The sequence below is a fragment of the Muscardinus avellanarius genome, assembly GCF_963383645.1.
Source record: "Muscardinus avellanarius genome assembly, chromosome: 5".
NCBI classification, from domain to species: domain Eukaryota; kingdom Metazoa; phylum Chordata; class Mammalia; order Rodentia; family Gliridae; genus Muscardinus; species Muscardinus avellanarius.
The window spans coordinates 129,488,849-129,509,880 of record NC_137790.1 but is presented as its reverse complement, the minus strand read 5'-3'; the positions used below and the strand labels follow the sequence as shown (position 1 = coordinate 129,509,880).

Sequence of the window (21,032 nt, the reverse complement as noted above, 5' to 3'; positions counted from 1 at the left end):
AGCCAGGCATGGTGGACTATACCTATAAACCCAGTACTTGGCAGACTGAGAAAAAAAAGGATCACAGGTTCAAGGACAGATTCAGCAAATAGTGAGCAAGACCATGTTTCAAAAGAAAAATAAAATAGGGCTGGGGGTGTAGCACAGAGGTAGAATACCCCTGGGTTCAATCCCTAGTTGCACGTACACACACACACACACACACACACACACACACACACACACACACACTTTGTAGTGAGGGCTAGGGGTGGAGCTCAGTAGTACACCATGTGCCTAGGATGTGGAAGACTGTAGGTTGGATCTGTAGCACCATTAAAACAAAAACCAAACGATAATAAAAATTGTTTGAAAGGATTTAGGACTACGATAGTAACATTATTTTTGTGTCTAATATTTACATTAAATTCCAAGCGTGCATGCAAACGGAAGTTCTACTTGGAATTCTACACATTTTTCTCTTAATAAAAAGCTTATGAGAGCCGGGTGTGGTGGCGCACGCTTGTAATCCCCGCGCTTGGGAGGCTGAGACAGGAGGATCGCGCAAGTTCGAAGCCAGCCTCAGCAACTTAGTGAGACCCTGTTTCCAAATAAAATATAAAATAGGTCTGGGAGTATAGCCCGGTAGTAGAAAGCCCCTGGGTTCCACCCCCAGTACCACCAAAAAAATAAAAAATTAAAAAATAAAAAGCTTATGAGAAGCTGAGCGCAGCGTGCACACCTATAATCCCAGTACCTGAGAGGCTAAGACAGAAAGTCACAGGTTCAAGGCTAACTTCTGTAACTTAAGAGACGCCCAAAACAAATCAGCAGGACCCTGTTTTATAATAAAAAATGAAAAGGGCTGAAGGTCTAGTTCAGAGGTACAACGCCTATGGATTCAGCCTCCAAGACTGCTCCCCCACCAAAAGTGAGAATGAGGATTAGAAAAATAATCCTTAGTGATGGTGACGCAGCTCAGGAGTATACTGTGTGCTTAACGTGAAGAAGGCCTTGGGTTCAATCCCCAGCACACACACACACACACACACACACACACACACACACACACACACACACTGAAAAGCAAAACCCTCAATCTGTTATAACATATTAAAAGTAACCACGTATACAGTGAGGCTTCAGCTGCTTTTAGAAGGGCCTGAACTATGCATAACATTTGTCCCAATGGGCGCAGCACACTGGCGTCGCCTTAGGGGCTTGGACTTGCTGCTCTGTGAGTTCCGACCATTTGTATTCACGTTTCCTCCCATTCTTATCTCGTAATTATAAGCTGTTCTAAGGTTAAACATCTGTGCCTTCGTCTTTTATTACACAAATGCTAATAATGATGTTAGTAATGACAATAAAGCAAACTCAGATTTCAAGGTTTTGATAATAATACTCGGCCATGGACAGTATGCAGGATCCGTGTTCATTCACAGGGACGACAGGGCCTCTACAAACCTTCTCATTCACAACTTCCCCGGTCTCATTCAGCGCTGCCCTGGAATGTCCTTTCACTGGTTTACTCCACTCCACAAGAGGATCGTGTAGAAAAGTCTTCAAGACGCTAAATTTGAAACAAATGTGATGGTAACAGCATAATACTATCATTACAAAAAGAAATCTTGCTAAAATCAATACCTAAGAATTTAAGTGAAAATCTGGGTGTGGTGGTGCATGCCTGCAATCCCAGTACTTGGGAGGCTTTGACAGGGGGATCATAGATTCAAGGATGGCCTCAGGAACATAGTGAGGCCTATTTCAAAATAAAATATAAAATAGGGATGGAGGTGTAACTCAGAGGTAGAATGCCCGTGGGTCCAACCCTGAGTATCAACCCCCCTAAAAAAAATATATTCAACATCCCTAGTTATTAGGGAAATACAAATTAAAATCATAATGAGATATCAGTGAGATGCTACCACTTTACAGATAATAAGTGTTGGTTAGGATTTGGAAAAATTAGAACCCATACGCATTATAAAGCATTACAATGGCTTTGAAAAACAAAACAATTAGTAAGCCCCTAAAACATTAAGCTTAGAGCTGGGTGTGGTGGCACACAATTGTAATCCCATTACTTGTGAGGTTCAGACAGGAGGATCACAGGTTCGCGGCCAGCCTCAGCTACTCAGTGAGGCCCTCCGCAACTTAGTGAGACCCTGTTTCAAAATAAAGAATAAAAAATAGGGCATAGCTCAGAGGTAGAATGCCCCTGGGTTCAATCCCCAGTACAGTAAAAAAAAAAAAAAAAAAAAAAGTAAATTTTAGAGTTAACATATGACTCAGTAATTCTACTCCTAGTATTATTATACGAGAGAACAGAAGCCGTACATCTACATAAATCTTGTGGACAATGTTCACAGCAACCCTACTCAAAATAGCCAAAAGATGGGAACAATACAAGTGTCTTTGATAAATAAATAAATAAAATGTGGTATGGCATAGCCATACAATAGAATATTACTTGGCAATGAAAATAAATTATTTATTTTTATTTATTTTTGAGGTATCTATACTTATTTAATTTATTTTTCGTGTAGTGCTAGGGATTGAATCCGGGGCACTGTACCTCCGAGCAATACCCCCAGCCCCATTTTTTATTCTTTATTTTTGAAATAGGGTCTCACTAAGTAACTGAGGTTGGCCTCGAACCCTGATCCTACTGTCTCAGCCTCCCAAGTACTGGGATTATAAGCGTGCACCACCATGCCCTTAAAAGTGCTTTTTTAATGGCAGTACTGGGGATGGATCCCAGGGGCATTCTACCTCTGAGCTACACCCCCAGCCCTATTTTTTATTCTTTATTTTGAAACAGGGTCTCACTGAGTTGCAAAGGGCATAAGTAGCTGAGGAAGGCTAAGAACCTGGATCCTCCTGTCTCAGCCTCTCAAGTGTTGAAATTACAAGCATTTGCCACCATGCCTAGCAAAAGTGCATTTTTTTTTTTCTGGTACTAGGGGTGGAACTCAGAGGCTTTCTATCTCCAGGCTATACTCCCAGACCTATTTTATATTTTTTATTTGAAAACAGGGTCCTCACTAAGTTGCTGAGAGCCTTACTCAGTAGCTGAGGCTGGCTTCGAACCTGTATGATCCTCCTGTCTCAGTCTCCCATGTGTGGGGATTACAAGCATGTGCCACCACGCCCAGCCAAAAGTGCATATATATATATTTTGTGTGGTAGTGAGGTTCCTGGAAGCCCTTCTACCTCTGGGCTACACTCCCAGACCTACTTTTACATTTTTATTTGGAAACAGGGTCTCCTAAGCCAGTGCGCGCGGCTGGCTTCGAACCTGCGTGATCTTCCTGTCTCCGCCTCCCAAGTGCGGGGATTACAAGCGTGCGCCACCATGCCCGGCTAAAAGTGCATATTTTTAAAGGGGTGAATTTTATGGTATGTGAATTGTAGGCTTTTTTTTTTTTTTTTTTTTTTTTTTTTTGCGGGTCTGGGGATGGAACCTAGAGACATTCGACCTCCAAGCTATACCTCCTGCCCTATTTTTTTCTTTCTTTATTTTGAAACAGGGTCTCACTAGGTTACGGAGTGCCTCAGTAGCTCAGGCTGTCCACGAACCACAATCCTCTGGTTTCAGCCTCTCGAATGCTGGGATTACAAGTGTGCGCCACCATGTCGGGCTTGGCTATTGTTTTTATCATTCTTTTTGTTTGTTTGTTTTGGTACTTGGAATTGAACCTAGGGGCTTTTTACCTCTGAGCCATACCTCCAGTCCTATTTTATTTGTATGTTAAAACAGGATATAGCTAGGTTGAAGAGAGTCTCACTACTTGCTGAGGCTGTCCTCGAACCTGCCATCCTCCCGTCTCAGCCACTGAAGTACTGGGATGACAAGCATGCGCCACCATGCCCGGCTATTGCTTTTTAAAAACGTACTCCAGCTAATGCAAAGTAGTTTTTATATAAAGGAAACCTACTCCAGGAGCAGCATTCACATTAAGGTCACTGCTACATAATTTGCAAAGCACAAGCGGTTACCTCATTAAAGGCTCTCTTTGATCTCGCATCAGCCGCAGGGTGACTTCACAGGCTCTTCGAAAGAGACCCTCTGTCCCCATAGGACCCATGCCATTAACCATGTTATGAGTCAGGCGAAATGGTACAATTTCTGGAACTTCAAAGGTTTCTCCCTTAAGGGATGAATTTTATTATAAAGTAACGTTAGAATTTAAAAATATTTATTCAAAGAGTGTGAAACTTCATATCTAAATTTCTTTTAAAAAGAACAAAAAGTACTCAAAATATCTGTAAGTATATTCAAGGATTATATGAAGGAGCTGTATAACCTTCCTTCACTTGGGGACACTGGAAGCACCACTTGACGTGGATAAGATCCAGATGATGAATGGATTCTTCTCGACTGGCTGAGGACAGTGACTGCTATCACAGAGAATTTTTAATGAGTTCAGTACTGTCTTATTAACTTCCTTAATGTCATCCTTGAATAAAATAAAATACAAACATTCTATTTTTCTTCCCTTTTTTAGGACTTTCAATTTAAAATAGGAGAGATGAGCCTGTTTTATTCCCCAGGCTCCACTCTGTACCCACAGAACCCGAATCTCTTGGGCTGGTTCCTAGATACCTGGATTTTTTTCAGGATGTTGCTCATGGTGCGGGGCCAGTGTGCTACGGCCGAGAGACATCCCCGGCCTTAAGTCATCATAGTAAATGACTCTCTCTAAAACTAAGGCTCGGTAAGATGAACTGACCAGTCCATGTTCACATAGCTAGTAGCCAGCTGAGTCAGAACTTGGATCTTTGCTTTTGGAATTCAATGTACTAGCTGTATTATATTACTATATTACTCTTCCAAGTTCTTTCCATTCTAACTTGCTTTACTAATGGGATCCGATGATGAAAACCAGCCTGGAAACTCTCAGTGTGATTCAGCTGTGAGTATAACCATGACCAACAGGAATGTCCAGGAAGAACATTTGCTGAGGAAAGGAAACTGGGAGAAACATACAATGAAGTCACATCACCTACCTTATTAAAAAGACAGTTGAAATCCACATGCACACATTCGCCAGTCAAAGAATCGAAAAGAATGTTTTCACCGTGCCGGTCTCCCAGCCCCAGGATATAGCCGACCATTGACATTACTGCCGTTGAACGGCAGTATGCCGATCTGCTACTGTACCTAAAAGAGATCCGGGGCTTACCGAGTATCCTCATGCCAGACGCAGCTGCAAATAAACATTCTTCCAGAACAATGTAGTTTGTTCTGGGTCACTTACCATGATGTAGGATCAGGGAATGTCCTCAGAAACCACTCGTGAAACACAGGAGGATGCCTGGGCAGGAGAAATTCCTGGAACACTTTGAGTTTTTCAGACAAGGCTGCTGACTTCGGTAGCATACACTGGCGAAGTTCCTTTCCTGTCATGTACACTCCTGCAGCCAGAGCCATTTCCATTCGCCACACAACCAAAGGAGAGAAGGGGCCAAAAAGATTTTTTTTTTACAATGCAACAGGAAATGTGTACTTGTATTCAAATTGTTACTCAAAAACAAGAATAAATAAGATCTTTCAATTAATAAATGAAAAACTTTCAATTATGTGTATAAACTCTAATTATATATAATTATGTGCATATACTCTAATGAGGTAATAAATCACATTACTTTCAATATTTATCAAAAGCACAATCTCTGATGAAAACTAGTGTCAACAAAAACCAATGTTGTGAGCCGGGCATGGTGGCGCACGGTTATGATCCCAGCATTCGGAAGGCGAGCCTGGAGGATCACAGTTTGTGGACAGCCTCAGCTACTTAGCAAGGCTACTTTTTTTTGGTACCGGGGATGGAACCCAGGGGCATTCTACCTCCCATCTATACCCTTAGCCCTATTTATTATTCTTTATTTTGAAAAAGGGTCTCACTGACTTGCAAAGGGCCTCACTAGCTAAGTTGTTCACAAACTGTGATCCTTCTGTCTCAGCCTCCCAAACGCTGGGACTACAAGCACGTGCCACCACACCCACCTTCATTATGGCTTATATTTAAAAAATGTATACTGACATATGTTAAAAACAATCACATCTACATATGAGAGGTTTGTAGGTATCATTAAATGCTGTACACCTATATCTTAAGAATTAACTTCATACCCTTTTCCTTGTATATTTTGGTCAGTATGGGCCTCAAGCCAGCAGTGTTGCTCACCCACTCGATGACCCCGCACTCGTCATTCAGTGGGATAACCGCATATGTTCGAATATGAAGTTCCCTCCGACGAGACTCTGCGTCTTTCCGTAAACACTAGTCAAAAGAGATTTCAAAATTTCTGAATATCATTACTATGTCTTATATTTTTCTCATTAGAGCAATCTCATTTGTTAAAAACTAAGTGAAACAGGCGATTTTACTTTGGTGAATATAATCAAAAGACTGAAAACAGGAACTTGAGCAAATATTAATATGATCATGTTCAAGTTACTCACAACAGACAAAAGGGATAAGCAATCTAAGTCTTTATCAATGGATAATAAAAATAAACATGTACACTGCAAAACAAATAACCCAATTAAAAATGGGCAACTGAATTGAAGAGGTACTTCACAAGAGAGATATAAATGGCCAATAGATACATGAAAAAATGTTCAGCATCATTAGCCATCAGGGAGATGCAAATCAGAACTACACTGAGATTCCATCTAACCCCAATCTGAGTGACAAGCATAAAGAAGTCAAATGATAAAATGCTGGTGAGGATGTGGGGAAAGAGGAGCTCTTACACTGTTGGTGGGAGTGCAAACTAGTCCAGCCGCTATGGAGATCAGTGTGGAGATTCCTGAGAAATCTGGGAATGGAGGCCGAGCATGGTGGCACACACTTGTAATCCCTGCGCTTGGGAGGCTGAGACAGGAGGATCGCACGGGTTCGAAGCCAGCCTCAGCTACTTAGTGAGGCTCTCAGCAACTTAGTGAGACCCTGTTTCCAAATGAAATATAAAAAAGGTCTGGGAGTATAGCCCGGAGGTAGAAAGCCTCTGGGTTCCACCCCCAGTACCATCAAAAAAAAAAAAAAGAAAAAAAAAAGAAATCTGGGAATGGATCCACCACATGATCCGGCTAGACCACTCCCGGGTATCTTTCCAAAGGGGTTGAAATCAGAGAACTACAGTAACATATGCATACCCATGTTCAGAGCAGCACAATTTAAAATAGCCAAAATATGGAACCAATCTAGGTATCCATCAACAGATGGCTAAATTATGGGAAATACACAATGGAATTCTATTCAGCAATAAAAAAGCACAAAATGATGTCATTTGCAAGAAGATAGAAAGACCTGGAAAACATTATGTTAAGTGAGAGCACAGAAAGAGAAGGGACATATGTTTTCTCTAATGTGCTCAAGCTAGGGAGTATTAGGGATACCAGAGGGACTCTAAATAATGAAGGGAAACCGAAAGGAAGGGTAGGGGAGGAAGAAGGCTGAGGTTAATTGATGGAAAGGCTACATTCATATATGCGCATACATGTGAACAAAGCATCGTTAACCTGCACACTCAGCACTCAGCATTGGGAGGAAGGGACAAGGGGAAGCAGGGAGGGGAGAACAAGTACTGTGTGAACACATGCCACTGTCAACATGATCCACATTATAATGTGAGATGACAGTGCGCCAACAAAAGGAAAAGAAAATCTGAAACCTTGAAGACACAGTGTCAGGTGAAGTAAACCAGTCACAAAAGGACAATTACTGTATGACTGCACTGATAGGAGGGACCCAGAGAGGTCAAATTAAAGAAGAGAGCGCGGAATGATGGCGGCTAGAGACTGAAGGGAAGGAGAGGGGGGAGCTACACAGTTACAGTTTGGGAAAATGGACAGCGTTCTGGAAGGAGACGGCAGTGATGGCCGCGCAACAGCACAAATGAATGCACGTAAACCACTAACTACACTCTAAAACTCCAAGTTTTATGTTATATACATTTAGTCACGATTTTCAAAGAGTGAAAATGAAAAAGTTACTCTTCTTTCGAAGAGTGACCTGTCTGCGCACCGAGGAGGCCACATCACATTGACAGCAATTCTGGCAGTTCTAAGATAAAAGCCAACTCTCTGCAAACCTTATTAATGAGGGAGTTGAACTCCATTAGCCGACAGTCCTTTCTCAGATCATCTTTCGGCTTGCACATCATGATGTAGAATTTTCCATCTGACCCCTTTAAAGAGATCTTCTTTGGTTTCTGAAGAGAAGCAAGAATTTCCACCTAAAAGATGGATTTTATATACAAATTAAGACCAAAATTCTCTAATCATTAACATGTTACAGATACAGAGTTATGTAACATTATAAAAAGAATATAATAACCTGCATTATATAGTACATTTATATTTTAACAATTTCTTTTTTTCTTGGGGATTGAATCCAGGGCATTCCACCTTCAAACTATATGCCCCGGCGCTTTTTATTTTTGTTTTTTGAAACAGGGTCTTGCTGGCTTGCTGGAGTCTCGCTACACTGGTGAGGCTGTCTTGGAACCTGTCTCAGCTCCCAAGTACTGGGATTATAGGTGTATGCCACCATGCCTGGCTTAACAATTTCTTTAAATTATCTAGGCTATAAAAAAGAATGGAGACATATTTCTATCCATTAGGAATGTATATCAAGTACAAAGATTACTTAGTAAAACAAGTATTTACATATTCAAATTTTGGCAGTTTCCTTCAAAGCAGTCAAAATGCTTAAGATTTTTGACATATCTTTTATGGGTCCTTTTTTTAGAGCCCGAGACTCTGTTTTTCATGGTGAAAATGTTTGTAATTTGGAAGATATATATATATATATATTTTTTTTTGGCGGTACTGGGAATGGAACCCAGGGGCACTATACCTCCAGCCCATTTTTTTTAGTCTTTTTTTTTAACTTTTTGAAACAGGGTCTTACTGAGTTGCAAAGGGCCTCGCTAAGTTGCTGAGGCTGTCCGCGAACCGTGATCCTCTGTTCTCAGCCTCCCAAATGCTGGGATTACAAGCGTGCGTCAATACACCCGGCTATAATTTGGAAGTAACTTGATTTTTTAAAAAAAGAAACTTCCCCCAAGTGAGGTTTACTGAGTGAATTGAGTCAGCAAGGTGAACAACACTGCTTAATCCAATAACAAAGCAGGACAGTAACAGTGGTGCTGCACTGGGCGGCTTGGTGTCTGGGTCTGGAAGCAGGTAACAAATATCCTGAGCCGTGGAAAGACTGACATAAATACAGTTTTCAAATTTTATAGCTGGGCATGGTGGCGCACGCTTGTAATCCCAGCATTCGGGAGGCTGAGACTGGAGGAGCGCGGTTTGCGGACAGCCTCAGCTACTTAGTGAGACCCTGTTTCAAAATAAAGAATAAAAAACTGGGCAGGGGGTGTAGCTCAGAGGTCAAATGCCCCAGGGCTCCATCCCCAGACCCCCCCCCCCAAAAAAAAAATTTATATATGTCAATATTTACTTAGAAGAAGTACTCTCTTACCATTTCTTTGAAACAATGTTTATAGCTACATTTCACACTTAAAAAAAAATCAAGCTCTTACTGAATTTCTCTTCCTCTTGAGAAACAAACAAAACCTGTATTTATTCTTTCTCGTCTTCAATTTTAGGAAAAAGGAAATTTGAAAAAAGTCAAACTGCTAAAAACATAAAGATTATAGTCATTTTAAAACAACAAGACCATGTGAAAAATCAAGATATTTGGCTGAACAAAAGTATTTTTATTAACGTATGTTGCACCATCAACTTTTTGTGTTTCTCGTCATTTTTTCTATACGCAAAATATTCATTAAGATTATTAGGTTAATTTGAAGTTTTTACTGATCTAATTTTTTAAATTATGGTCATATAAAACTGAAGCTTACCGTATCATCGAAGCCTGCAATATAGGCCCAGTGCCCAGGAAACGGTTCATGATTAGCATGGGCACCCAGCACTGATGGCAGAGTCGGTATCATGACTGACTGTAAAGGGATGAGGATCTCACTAAATGTTGCTTCTTCTACCAGCTTTTTAAGCATTTTGAAATGAGTGCTCATGCTTAATGTGGAACTACTTCCATCAACCTGAAAACAAAGTGGTACATTTTAATTTGTGCTTAAATTATAGAATGCTTAACTTTAATCATTGCATTTGTGTGTGTGTGTGTGTGTGTGTGTGTGTGTGTGTGTGTGTGTGTGGTACTGAGGACTGAGCCCAGAGGCATTCTACCTCTGAGCTACACCAAGCATATACCAGCAAGCCTGGTGTTTCGTTCTTATGCTATTTTAATGACAAGGTCTTGCTATATTACCCAGGCTGGTCTCAAACTCCTGGGTTCAAGCAATTCTGTTTCCATCTCCAGAGTAGTTGAAACTACAGCCATACCCTCTATGGCTAGTTTTCTAAGTCCTTTTAATCATCTCATTTTAACTTCTCTTTCAACTCATCAATAGAAGTTTGTGATCTATTATCAGACATTAGAAAAATCCAAAAAGGTCTGTAAAACCGAACTCCTTTGTTGTTATTAAGGGGGGGAGGGAGGAAGGGGGGAGGGCAGCTCAGAGGTAAAATGCCTCTGGGTTCAATCTCCAGTACCATACACACACAAAAAAAGATTAGTTTGTGGGGAAAAAAAAATCAAGAAACAGTAAATTTTTTAACCTATAAACAGTTAATAGACTTACTCGTCAAGTGAAACTCAGCTATTTATGATAGTCTTTTCCCCTTTTTAATCATCCCCTCTACTGACTTCTACCTTTCACACTGCTCAGGTGTTTTTTTCTCCAATTCCTTATTTAGAGTAGTGAGTTGCCCCTGTACCACGTTCTCACTTCAGTCGCAAGTCCACTGACAATGTGCTGTTACTCCAGATGACAGCCATCCACCGAACTCTCTAAGTGCCCATGAGCACCTCCAGGGAGGAATGTCTGGTTGACTTCTGCCCTTAGCACAGTGCTTGACCCTTCACAGCACTGAAATGTATCCCACAAAATGAAAACCCAAACCCCACTCTTCTTTTCTATTCTATACGTAGGTTAAGGTATACAAGTTTTGAAAATTTAGAGATAAAACATATTTTTATGGCTTATTTCCTATCTTCTACTTAAAATGGCTTCTTAAGTATGCATAATCTACTCTCAGAAAATTCACATTAAGAACTTTCAGACATTTAGAGGATATTTGGACAAGAGGGACATATGTTAGCAACTTAAAAAACAACACACACACAATAAATCATATTCTTAAGATATATAATTTGGTATACTTTGATATATTATAATTTTATTTTATTTATTTATTTATTTTTGCGGTACTGGGGATGGAACCCAGGCCTACTTCAAACTACTCTCACAGTCCTAATTTTTTTTTTTTTTTTTTTTTTTTTGCAGTACTATAGCTGGAACCCAGGGGCATTCTACCTTCGAGTGACACCCTCTGCCATATTTTTTTTTTTTTTTTTTTTTTTTTTTTGGTGGTACTGGGGTTCCTGGAAGCCCTTCTACCTCCGGGCTACACTCCCAGACCTATTTTTACATTTTCATTTTGGAAACAGGGTCTATTAAGCCAGAGCGCGGCTGGCTTCGAACCTGCGCGATCCTCCTGTCTCTGCCTCCCAAGCGCGGGGATTACAAGCGTGCGCCACCACGCCCGGCCATATTTTTTATTCTTTATTTTGAAACAGGGTCTCACTGAGTTGCAAAGGGCCTCACTAAGTAGCTGAGGCTGTTGGTAAACTGTGATCCTCATGTCTCAGCCTCCCGAATGCTGGAATTACAAATGTGCGCTACCACACCCAGCTATTTTAGAATTTTAGTTTAATCAAATGAAAGGAGCTGGGCGTGGTGGCGCACGCTTGTAATCCCAGCGCTTGGTAGGCTGAGAAAGGAGGATTGCGCAGGTTCAAAGCCAGCCTCAGTTACTTAGTGAGGCTCTCAGCAACTTAGTGAGACCCTGTTTCCAGAAAAAGTATAAAATAGGTCTGGGAGTATAGCCCGGAGGTAGAAAGCCCCTGGGTTCCACCCCTAGTACCACCAAAAAAAAAAAGAAAAAAAAAAAAAAAAAAAAGAAATCAGCCCAAATCATACATATGAGTTTTATGAGAAATTATCCTGCACTGGTCTATAACAGTTAAGATCTGTACTCGTACCGGCTTGTTGCACAGTTCTAGAAGCTTGTCGGTTAGGCGAGTTGCATCTCCAACAAATTTTTCTAAAGATTTTTTCATCTGCATAGCTTTATTTAGGATTTCCTTGCATCTGTTCACACGCATGGGATAGGAAGACTGTTATATGAAAAAAAGAAGAGCTAAATGCAAATTGTATATCAGACTTTAAGAAAGTAACAAAACCTTTTGACTGATAAAACTCAAAAAGTACTCGGGATGTGAGTTTGTAATGATAGAAGTTTCCTAGACAACAACTGGCAGGGCCATTAAGGGCAATGAAAATGTTGCTATCATATGACCTGGTGAATTCCCATTGGCCTTAATGAAAACTAAATAGATACTTATAGGGCTTCTTAGAATTTTATTTATTTGTGGTACTGAGGATTGAACCCAGAGGCATTCTACCTTTGAGCTGCACCTCTTCCAGCCCTATTTTTTATTCCTATTTTCAAACAAGGTCTCAAAAAGTTGTAGAGGGCCTCACTAAGTAGCTGAGGCTGGTCATGAACTTATGATCCTCAGGTTTCAGCCTCCCAAATACTGGGATTACAAACATGGGCCACACACCTGGCTGATTTTAGAATTTTATATAATAACTAAAAATGTGTCCTGAAAGGCATGAATTCAAATTCTCTTTTTATATCTGTGTATTTTCTAAAATATTTGCTTATTGAACATATTGATTAATCTTTACAAGTCACTAATAATGTAATAAGGGTTTTTTGCATCAATAGCTCATATCCTTTGGATTCAAACACTTGAAAAAAATGGGCTACCCTAACAATTCAGTAGACTTCATGAAGAAAACTCAGGCTGGATTCTTTGAGTATACGGCTTACATTATTTCATGCAGTAGATACCTCCAAATACTAAAATGAGGTATAATGTTATAATTTCTCCGCTTAAAACTTACTAATCTAACATAGGCCAGGAACCCTAGAACTTGCAGATCTCTATATTAGCATTAAATACTGGATGCCATATAAAATGTAAAAGACATGGTGATTATTATTTACCTTTGACACAGCTGTCATCATCCACATTGCTTGCTGAGGATAGGCCAGAAACACTTTGGCTATTATTTCCATCAAGACAACAAAAACTTCATCATAAGAATGACAAATTCGAGAGATCAATTGTGAAAAAGCGGTCAGAAACTGATATGGTGCTAACTGATTTGTGTGCTCTGTGATAACCTTATTTATTTTAGCCAAATCATTTCTCATTTGGACACGATCGGAACGACCAGCTAAGAGGGAAAAAAAATTGTTTAAAAACAATAATGTAAAACCAGTGTATCAGTTCATTTCACAAAAGAAACATTTCTTTGAAAAAAATGGCTTTAAGATATATTATTCCCATGCCCAAAGGTACATCATCTGCCAATCTGTGAAAAGACTAAATGCTTCTACTAAATGTTTCTTAAATATTTTCGTTACTTGTCAGCTGTTCAAGTAGGGAAAATATTTAGGGTCAAAGGCCAGTAATTTTCACTACCTAATATAATTTTAGGGTGTTATTTGACTTAAATATCTTTTTTTTTTTTTTTTTTTTTGGTGGTACTGGGGTTCCTGGAAGCCCTTCTACCTCCGGGCTACACTCCCAGACCTATTTTTACATTTTTTAAATTTGGAAACAGGGTCTCCTAAGCCAGCGCACGCGGCTGGCTTCGAACCTGCGCGAGCCTCCTGTCTCTGCCTCCCAAGCGCGGGGGTTACAAGCGTGCGCCACCACGCCCGGCGACTTAAATATCCTTCAATACACTTTATCAAGAAGTAATCAGAATGTCACTTGCAAGTCCTGAATTGCGATTTTAACAACCTATGGTCTGTTTTTCCTTTCCTTTTCACCTTTAATTTTTGTTTATATTTATATATTTGATCAAATTCATTGCTAGCTTATAGTAAATTAGATTAAGTCAAATCTGACTTTGTACCAATTATGATCCATCTTAGTCCTTTAAAATTTTTACGTGAAGAGTAAATACCTTTTTCCCACTCATATGCCTTCGCACCAAAGTCCAGCCAGAGTGACAACATGCGTGGCATGGACTGATATATGAACTGATTTCCATACTGGAGAGATCTGCAATAAGATAGATAAGACATATCATTAGCATAGTGCTCTTTCTTGGGTAATAGGAATCTTTTCAAGACTTAAACCTACCACTACAGCCTCTGGCAGAAATTTCAGTACTAATGTTTTTCCCAGTAGAGGTTATGTTTTACTCCTCTTCTCCCTTACTATAGCGTTCATTTAGCTTTATATTTCCTGTTACTAGTTCTGATCTAGTTGAAGTCTTTCAAACTGTCACTAGGATCTATGTCTTCATTTACACTGCATGCCCTTAAGCCTAGGTCAGGTCCAAACTTTCTACTCAATTACAATAATCTAATCTGGGCGTGGCAGCGCACGTTTGTAATCCCCGCGCTTGGGAGGCTGAGACGGGAGGTTCGCGCAGGTTCGAAGCCAGCCTCAGCTACTTAGTGAGGCTCTCAGCAACTTAGTGAGGCCCTGTTTCCAAATAAAGTATAAAATAGGTCGGGGAGTATAGCCTCGAGGTAGAAAAAGCCCCTGGGTTCCACCTCCAGTACCACAGGAAAACAAAACAAAACAAAACAAAAAAAACAAAAAAACCCCCCAATAATTTAGTTATCCCAATCCCACATTTCTTTCCTTCAATAATTTCTGTATTAATATTCCTGAAATTATAGCTTAATCATGCTCGCTCCTGTCCAAACAGGAATCAGCATTCATGGCTCTGAAGTAATACGCTATCCAATGTGAACTATCATGGTATGTGAGTATGAGAAGGAGCATATATGAAATGTCATTATTACTGCTTAGGAATAAATTGTGAAAAACAATTAAGTACGACACAATATAGTACTTGACTATGATAAATTCATATAGGAAATTAAAAGTTATATTTTGCCTGTTACCTAAGAATAATTTCTTTAAATAGTTTAATATCAAAACCATTTTTATATATGCTCTTTTTACTTTTTTTTTTTTTTGGTGGTGTTAGAGATTGAACCCAGGGGCATTCTACTTCTGAGCTATACCCCAACCCCATTTTATTTTTTTTTTTTGAAAACAGGGTCTCAAATTGCTGAGGCTGGCCTCAAATGAAAATGAAAACACCAAACACCACACCCGTCTCAGCCTCCCAAGTACTGGGATTACTGGCATATGCTAAATATATGCTGCTTCTTATAGGAATGGACTAGAAGAAAATATTCTATCACGATTTAACTAATCACGTTTAAGGTCTTTTTTTTTTTTTTTGTGGTACTGGGGATGGAACCCTTCTACCTCTGGGCTACACTCCTAGACCTATTTTATGTTTCTTTTTATTTGGAAACAGGGTCTCTTAAGCCAGAGAGGCGTCGAACCTGCGCGATCCTCCTGTCTCCGCCTCCCAAGCGCGGGGATTACAAGCGTGCGCCACCACGCCCGGCTAGGTTTAGGGTCTGTTGAAATTCTATGGATGGGGACTTCAGGGACAAGGGTCTGAAACGGGAAGGACACCTAGTTTTCATTGTATATTCTTAGTACTGTTGATTTTTAAAAAATGTGTGCATGTTATGATTTTTCTCTAAGAAATTTATTTTTATGAGTGAAGAAAAAAATTGAATAAGAAAAACATTTATACTTCATCTAAAGTGAGAGACTGAGTCAGTGGTAAAGCAGGAAGCATTCTGAATATGCTAAGATAGAGTAACATATTCAATCTGCAAATGCACTGTTCTCACTCTCACCTTCCAAAATGAAGGACGATGTACCGAATGAGATCACCCTGCTTTTCCATTTTGTTGTCTGTTACCATGGGCATCAGTTTGTCATAGTATTTAGCAAGGTAGAAATGTCCATCCTCCCACTCTGGCAGATACAAGGTGACATCCTGTAAGAGAGAATCCAGAATATTCACCTAAAAAAATTTCACAGTGTGCTGGGAAATGTGAATAGATCTTTAGGGATCAAAACAATGACACCTGCCGGGCGTGGTGGGCACGCTTGTAATTCCCGCGCCTGGGAGGCGGAGACACGAGGATTGCGCAGGTTCAAAGCCAGCCGCTTGCTCTGGCTTAAGAGACCCTGTTTCCAAATAAAAAAGTATAAAAATAGGTCTGGGAGTGTAGCCCAGAGGTAGAAGGGCTTCCAGGAACCCCAGTACCACCTTAAAAAAAAAAAATGACGCCCACATCTAGTCCAAGTTGCTGCATGTAGCTTTGGTTGGCTAGGTAATATTCCATTATAGCAATGATCTAATCTATCCATTCTAAAACTGACTGCCATTTGGGTTACTGCCAGTACAAAACCTAGAAATAATGATGTTATAAACATTCTTGAATGTAACCTATGGGGACAGGCTGGGTTATATTATACTTTGGATAGGAGAGCCTCTTATCGTGTACATAGGCTACAAATATCTTCTAACCTGTGGCTTGCCTCTAACTTCAAATGGTATTTTCTTTTTTATTTTTTGGTGGTACTGAGGGTGGAACCCAGAGGCTTTCTACCTCCGGGCTATATTCCCAGACCTATTTTATGTTTTATTTGGAAACAGGGTCTCACTAAGTTGCTGAGAGCCTCACTAAGTAGCTGAGGCTGGCTTGGAACCTGTGCGATCCTCCTGTCTCAGCCTCCCAAGTGCGGGGATTACAAGTGTGCGCCACCACGCCCGGCTTTCAAATGGTATTTTCTGATGAATGAAAGTTATTGTTTCTTTTATGGCTAAGAAGTCCTAAGTGCTGGAGATGCAGCTCACTGGTGAGTGCCTGTCTAGCATACACAAGGTCTTGGGTTTGATCCCCCAAATGCAAAACCAAACAACAGTAAAGAAGAAGTTGTGACCTGGACCAACAATCTACCTGAAGCTCATTTTGGTTTATGATGTGAAGAAAGGATCGAGTTTGATTTCTTTCCCCCCGTTACCCATCCAAACACATAGCAGCATGTGTTGAAAACACTGTCCTTCACTATCCTATCTGGGAGGTGTCTGGGCTCACTCTTCTGTCATGCTGGTTTACTTGTCTAACCTTACATGAATATAACACCATCCTAACTACTATACCTTTCTAGAAAGTCTGGATACATGTGCGAGCTGGTTACTCTCGGTTTGCCCCTACAGGCGCATCTGCTACCCTTTGGCCTTTTCTACCCTGCTCAGGGACCCACAAGCCTTGACATTGATGACTTACATCAGTGGGTCTGTTTGCTCTGTGAGTTCTAGCAATGGAAAGTTTCAATAGGAGAGCAGAGGGCAGGAGGCCTAGGGTACCCTCTGCTTCCCTGCCTGCTGGTCTGCAGCTGACAGTGGTGATACTGTTCTCACTAAAGTCAAGTTCTGGCCCAAGGGCCTTTTCCTACAAAAACAGCTCTCTTTACAGAAGGCAGTCAGTGCTCTCCCGTACCCCCCCTTCGTATTTAAATGTAGCAATGGTTCCCTGCTATTGTTAGCATGGGGCAGTTTCACAATCCTTTGTTGATTTCCTTTAACCTAGGTCTTCATTCATCTCTCAAGGAACTCCTTTGATTTTGCTGTTTTCTATCTGCACGCAACTTCATGTAATAATGCAAAGATTGTCTCAGAGAGATTAGAATAAAGAAGTGTGACAGAGAGTGCTTGGATGGGATCCTGGCTTAGATTCTAGACAGAAGTTTATTATTGACAAAATGAATAAAATTCAAATAAGGTCTATAAATAGTTAACAGGACAATGTCAATGCTAATTTCTTAGTTCTGATAACTGTCCTATGTCTTTTGCAACTTAATTTTTAAGTTTCTGGTTACTTCAAGGTAAAAATTAAAAAAAAATAAAGGCACTAGAAAGAGAAAAGAATTCTAATTATGAATTACCTATTAGCTTTTGATGAGGCCTGCCTTAAACCTCTGGGTCACTTTATAGAGAAATGGCATCTTTACATTTTTGAGTCTTCCCATCCATCAATGTGTTACAACCTCAATTTATTTGGTCTTTTAAAAAATGTCACACAATAATATTTTAGGGTTTTTTTCTTTTTTAGAGATCTTTCTTATATACCCTTTGTGCAACTTAATCTTTTGTGCAATTTCACATTTTTGATCCTATTCTAAATGGTATCTTTTAAAATTTTATATCAACTTTAATGATGCATAATTTCACAGAGTCTATACATTTTAAGAACATAGGAGTCTGACAAATATGTACAACTATGGAATCATCAGTACTATCAAGAAAATGAACACTTCTAGCACGCCCCAAAGTTCCTGTGTAATTCACCTTGGCCAGCCATTGCCACTAGGCAGGCAACTGCTGACGTGGTTTCCAGCAATACACATTGCCTATTCTGAACTTTCATATAAATGAAATGACGGAAGTGCGAATTCTGTTATACCTCTCTTCTTCCATTCAGCATATCTGCGACAGTAATCTACATTGCTGCATGTATGGAGAGTTCATCTCTTATTGTGGAGTGGTCTTCTACTATGGGATATAGCATTGTTTATTTAACCTGTCTTCTGTGGATGGCCACTTAAACTGTTTCTTTTTTGTGAATTAAGGTGTTATAAACATTTATGTGCCAGTCTTTTTTCTACTGAAATAATTATATGACTTGTCTCCTTAATTCTGGTAATGAATTCACTGTGTTTCTAAATGAAATTACATTGTACATATACTTGCCTTATATTTTTTCATAATAGCATTGCTTTCAAAGTTAGCTGTTTCTTCCATAAATCGGCCCACTAGCAGCGTAGCTCGACCACGAATTAACATGTTCTTACTCTCACTTGGGGTTTTATTTTCAGGAAAACATAATTCAACACCTTTCTGAAGAACAATAAGTGCCTGATGAACATCACCCTAAAATAAAAAAAAGGTAATAACAAGCCTTTTAATTTAGGAGCATATTTTATTTTCGGAAAAATAAAATTATTTGCACTTAATATTTATTAAGTATGTTTAGGTACAAGTCCAATAGTAATTTCATGTTTACCTGTCATTTCCCTCTTATTAAAGAAAAAAATGCACTGGGCGTGATGGTGCTTGGGAGGCTGAGACAGGAGGATCGCACAGGTTCAAAGCTAGCCTCAGCAACTTTGTGAGGCTCTAAGCAACTTAGTGAGACCCTGTTTCCAAATAAAGTATAAAAGAGGCCTGGGAGTATAACCTGGAGGTAGAAAAGCCCCTGGGTTCCATCTCCAGTAACACACACACACACACACACACAGAAAAGGAAAAAAATCTATTAGGCATGGTGGTGCATGCTGTAATCCCAGTACTTGGGAAGCTGAGACAGGAGGATCACAGGTTCAAAGCCAGTCTCAGCAACTTGGTGAGGCTCTCAGCAACTTATTAGGTCCTTTTTTCCAAATACAAGAATAAAAATAGGTTTAGGGGTATAGCCTGGAGGTAGAAGCTCCCTGGGTTCCATCCACTGTACCACACACACACACAAAAATTCCCCCCAAAATTGATTATTCATTTTATATAGAACTCATATTTATCCATTTATTCACTCATTTTATAATTAAAGTACAGGATTAAAGATATATGTAGATAATTTGGAGTAACAAACATAACTAAATAAAATCTCTGGCTTAAAAAGTTTCTAGTTATACATGTGAAACCCTCAGTTAATCAAAAAAGTTCATAGTCAAGTAAGGAAACAACCTATATAAAACAATACCACACTGTATAAATACTGTAACAGAAGGCCGGGCGTGGTGGCGCACGCCTGTAATCCCCGCGCTTGGGAGGCTGAGACAGGAGAATCGCACAGGTTCAAAGCCGGCCTCAGCTACTTAGTGAGGCTCTCAGCAACTTAGTGAGACCCTGTTTCCAAATAAAGTATAAAATAGGTCTGGGAGGGTAGCCTGGAGGTAGAAAAGTCCCTGGGTTCTACCCTCAGTACAACAACAACAACAAAAAAATAATAATAATAACATACTGTATAAATACTATAACAGAGGAATACACATGAGTATTATAGAGAACAGAGATAAAAGAAAAGACAGGATAGCAGTAGTCAGGAAAGGTTATCAATGAGGAAAAATCTGAATCAGATCTTAAAACAATAAAGAGAAATTTTCTTGGTAAAGAATTTGGTGAAAGATATTCTAGGGGGTAGAGATAATAATTTTAGTTGGGAGAAAAGAAAGGACAGATTGTCTCCAACTTATGATGGAGATGTTTCCACTCACAATTTTTCTGATTTTACAATGGCGTGAAGCTCATATGTATTTCAATATAAACCATACTTTGCGTTAGAGCTCTTCCTGGTCTAGTGATCTGATTCTCCATGGTGATGCTGGACGGTAGAAGCGAGGCACGGTGTCCACGTCTGTCCACGGTCATGATGAACAAGCGATACCCTCGTGTACGGTAGTCCACCCACCCGGTGGGAGATAGGTTCTAAGAGTCCCAGGGAACGCGTGAAACTGTGCACACTACCAAATCCTGCATATACTATGGTTTTTCCTAACATACATACCTATGATAAAAGCCTAATTTGTAAATGAGGTACAATAAGAGAGAACAATTATAATAGCAAAGTCAAGCTTATGAATTATTTCTGGAACTTTCCACTTATTATTTTCAGACAGAGGTTGACTGTGGGTAAGTGAAACCTCAGGTGACTGAGACGGAGGAAAGCAGAGCCGAGGACATGCGGGGACCACAGGCGTGGAGCACTAGGTTAGGTGTACTAAGTGCACTTTGGACTTAAGATGTTTTCAGCTGAGTCTACTGGGATGTCAGCTCATTATAAGTTGAGGAGCAGCTGTAGTCTGGTTTTAGCTGAAGCCTAAAGTATTTGTAAGACTGATGAATGAGTCTGAAGAGATAGGATGGCACTGGATCAGAAAGGGCCTTGTATACTTCTTAGAGTCCACACTTAATCATAAAAG

At 39.9% G+C, this 21,032-nt stretch overlaps 1 protein-coding gene across 2 annotated transcripts in view; it reads right to left on the bottom strand.

Moving 5' to 3' along the window:
* Positions 1 to 21,032, bottom strand: part of ATR (ATR checkpoint kinase) — a gene marked incomplete at both ends in the record, with an annotated part of 84,837 nt that overhangs the window by 593 nt on the left and 63,212 nt on the right. For both annotated transcript variants that reach the window (XM_080696748.1, XM_080696749.1), the window contains 12 exons: positions 1,447 to 1,552; positions 3,982 to 4,133; positions 4,993 to 5,146; positions 5,244 to 5,400; positions 6,119 to 6,269; positions 8,086 to 8,229; positions 9,859 to 10,059; positions 12,123 to 12,257; positions 13,157 to 13,389; positions 14,128 to 14,225; positions 15,902 to 16,044; positions 18,808 to 18,987. In XM_080696748.1, coding sequence (XP_080552874.1) covers positions 1,447 to 1,552; positions 3,982 to 4,133; positions 4,993 to 5,146; positions 5,244 to 5,400; positions 6,119 to 6,269; positions 8,086 to 8,229; positions 9,859 to 10,059; positions 12,123 to 12,257; positions 13,157 to 13,389; positions 14,128 to 14,225; positions 15,902 to 16,044; positions 18,808 to 18,987 — 1,854 coding nt within the window. The remainder of the gene's footprint in view (positions 1 to 1,446; positions 1,553 to 3,981; positions 4,134 to 4,992; positions 5,147 to 5,243; positions 5,401 to 6,118; positions 6,270 to 8,085; positions 8,230 to 9,858; positions 10,060 to 12,122; positions 12,258 to 13,156; positions 13,390 to 14,127; positions 14,226 to 15,901; positions 16,045 to 18,807; positions 18,988 to 21,032) is intronic.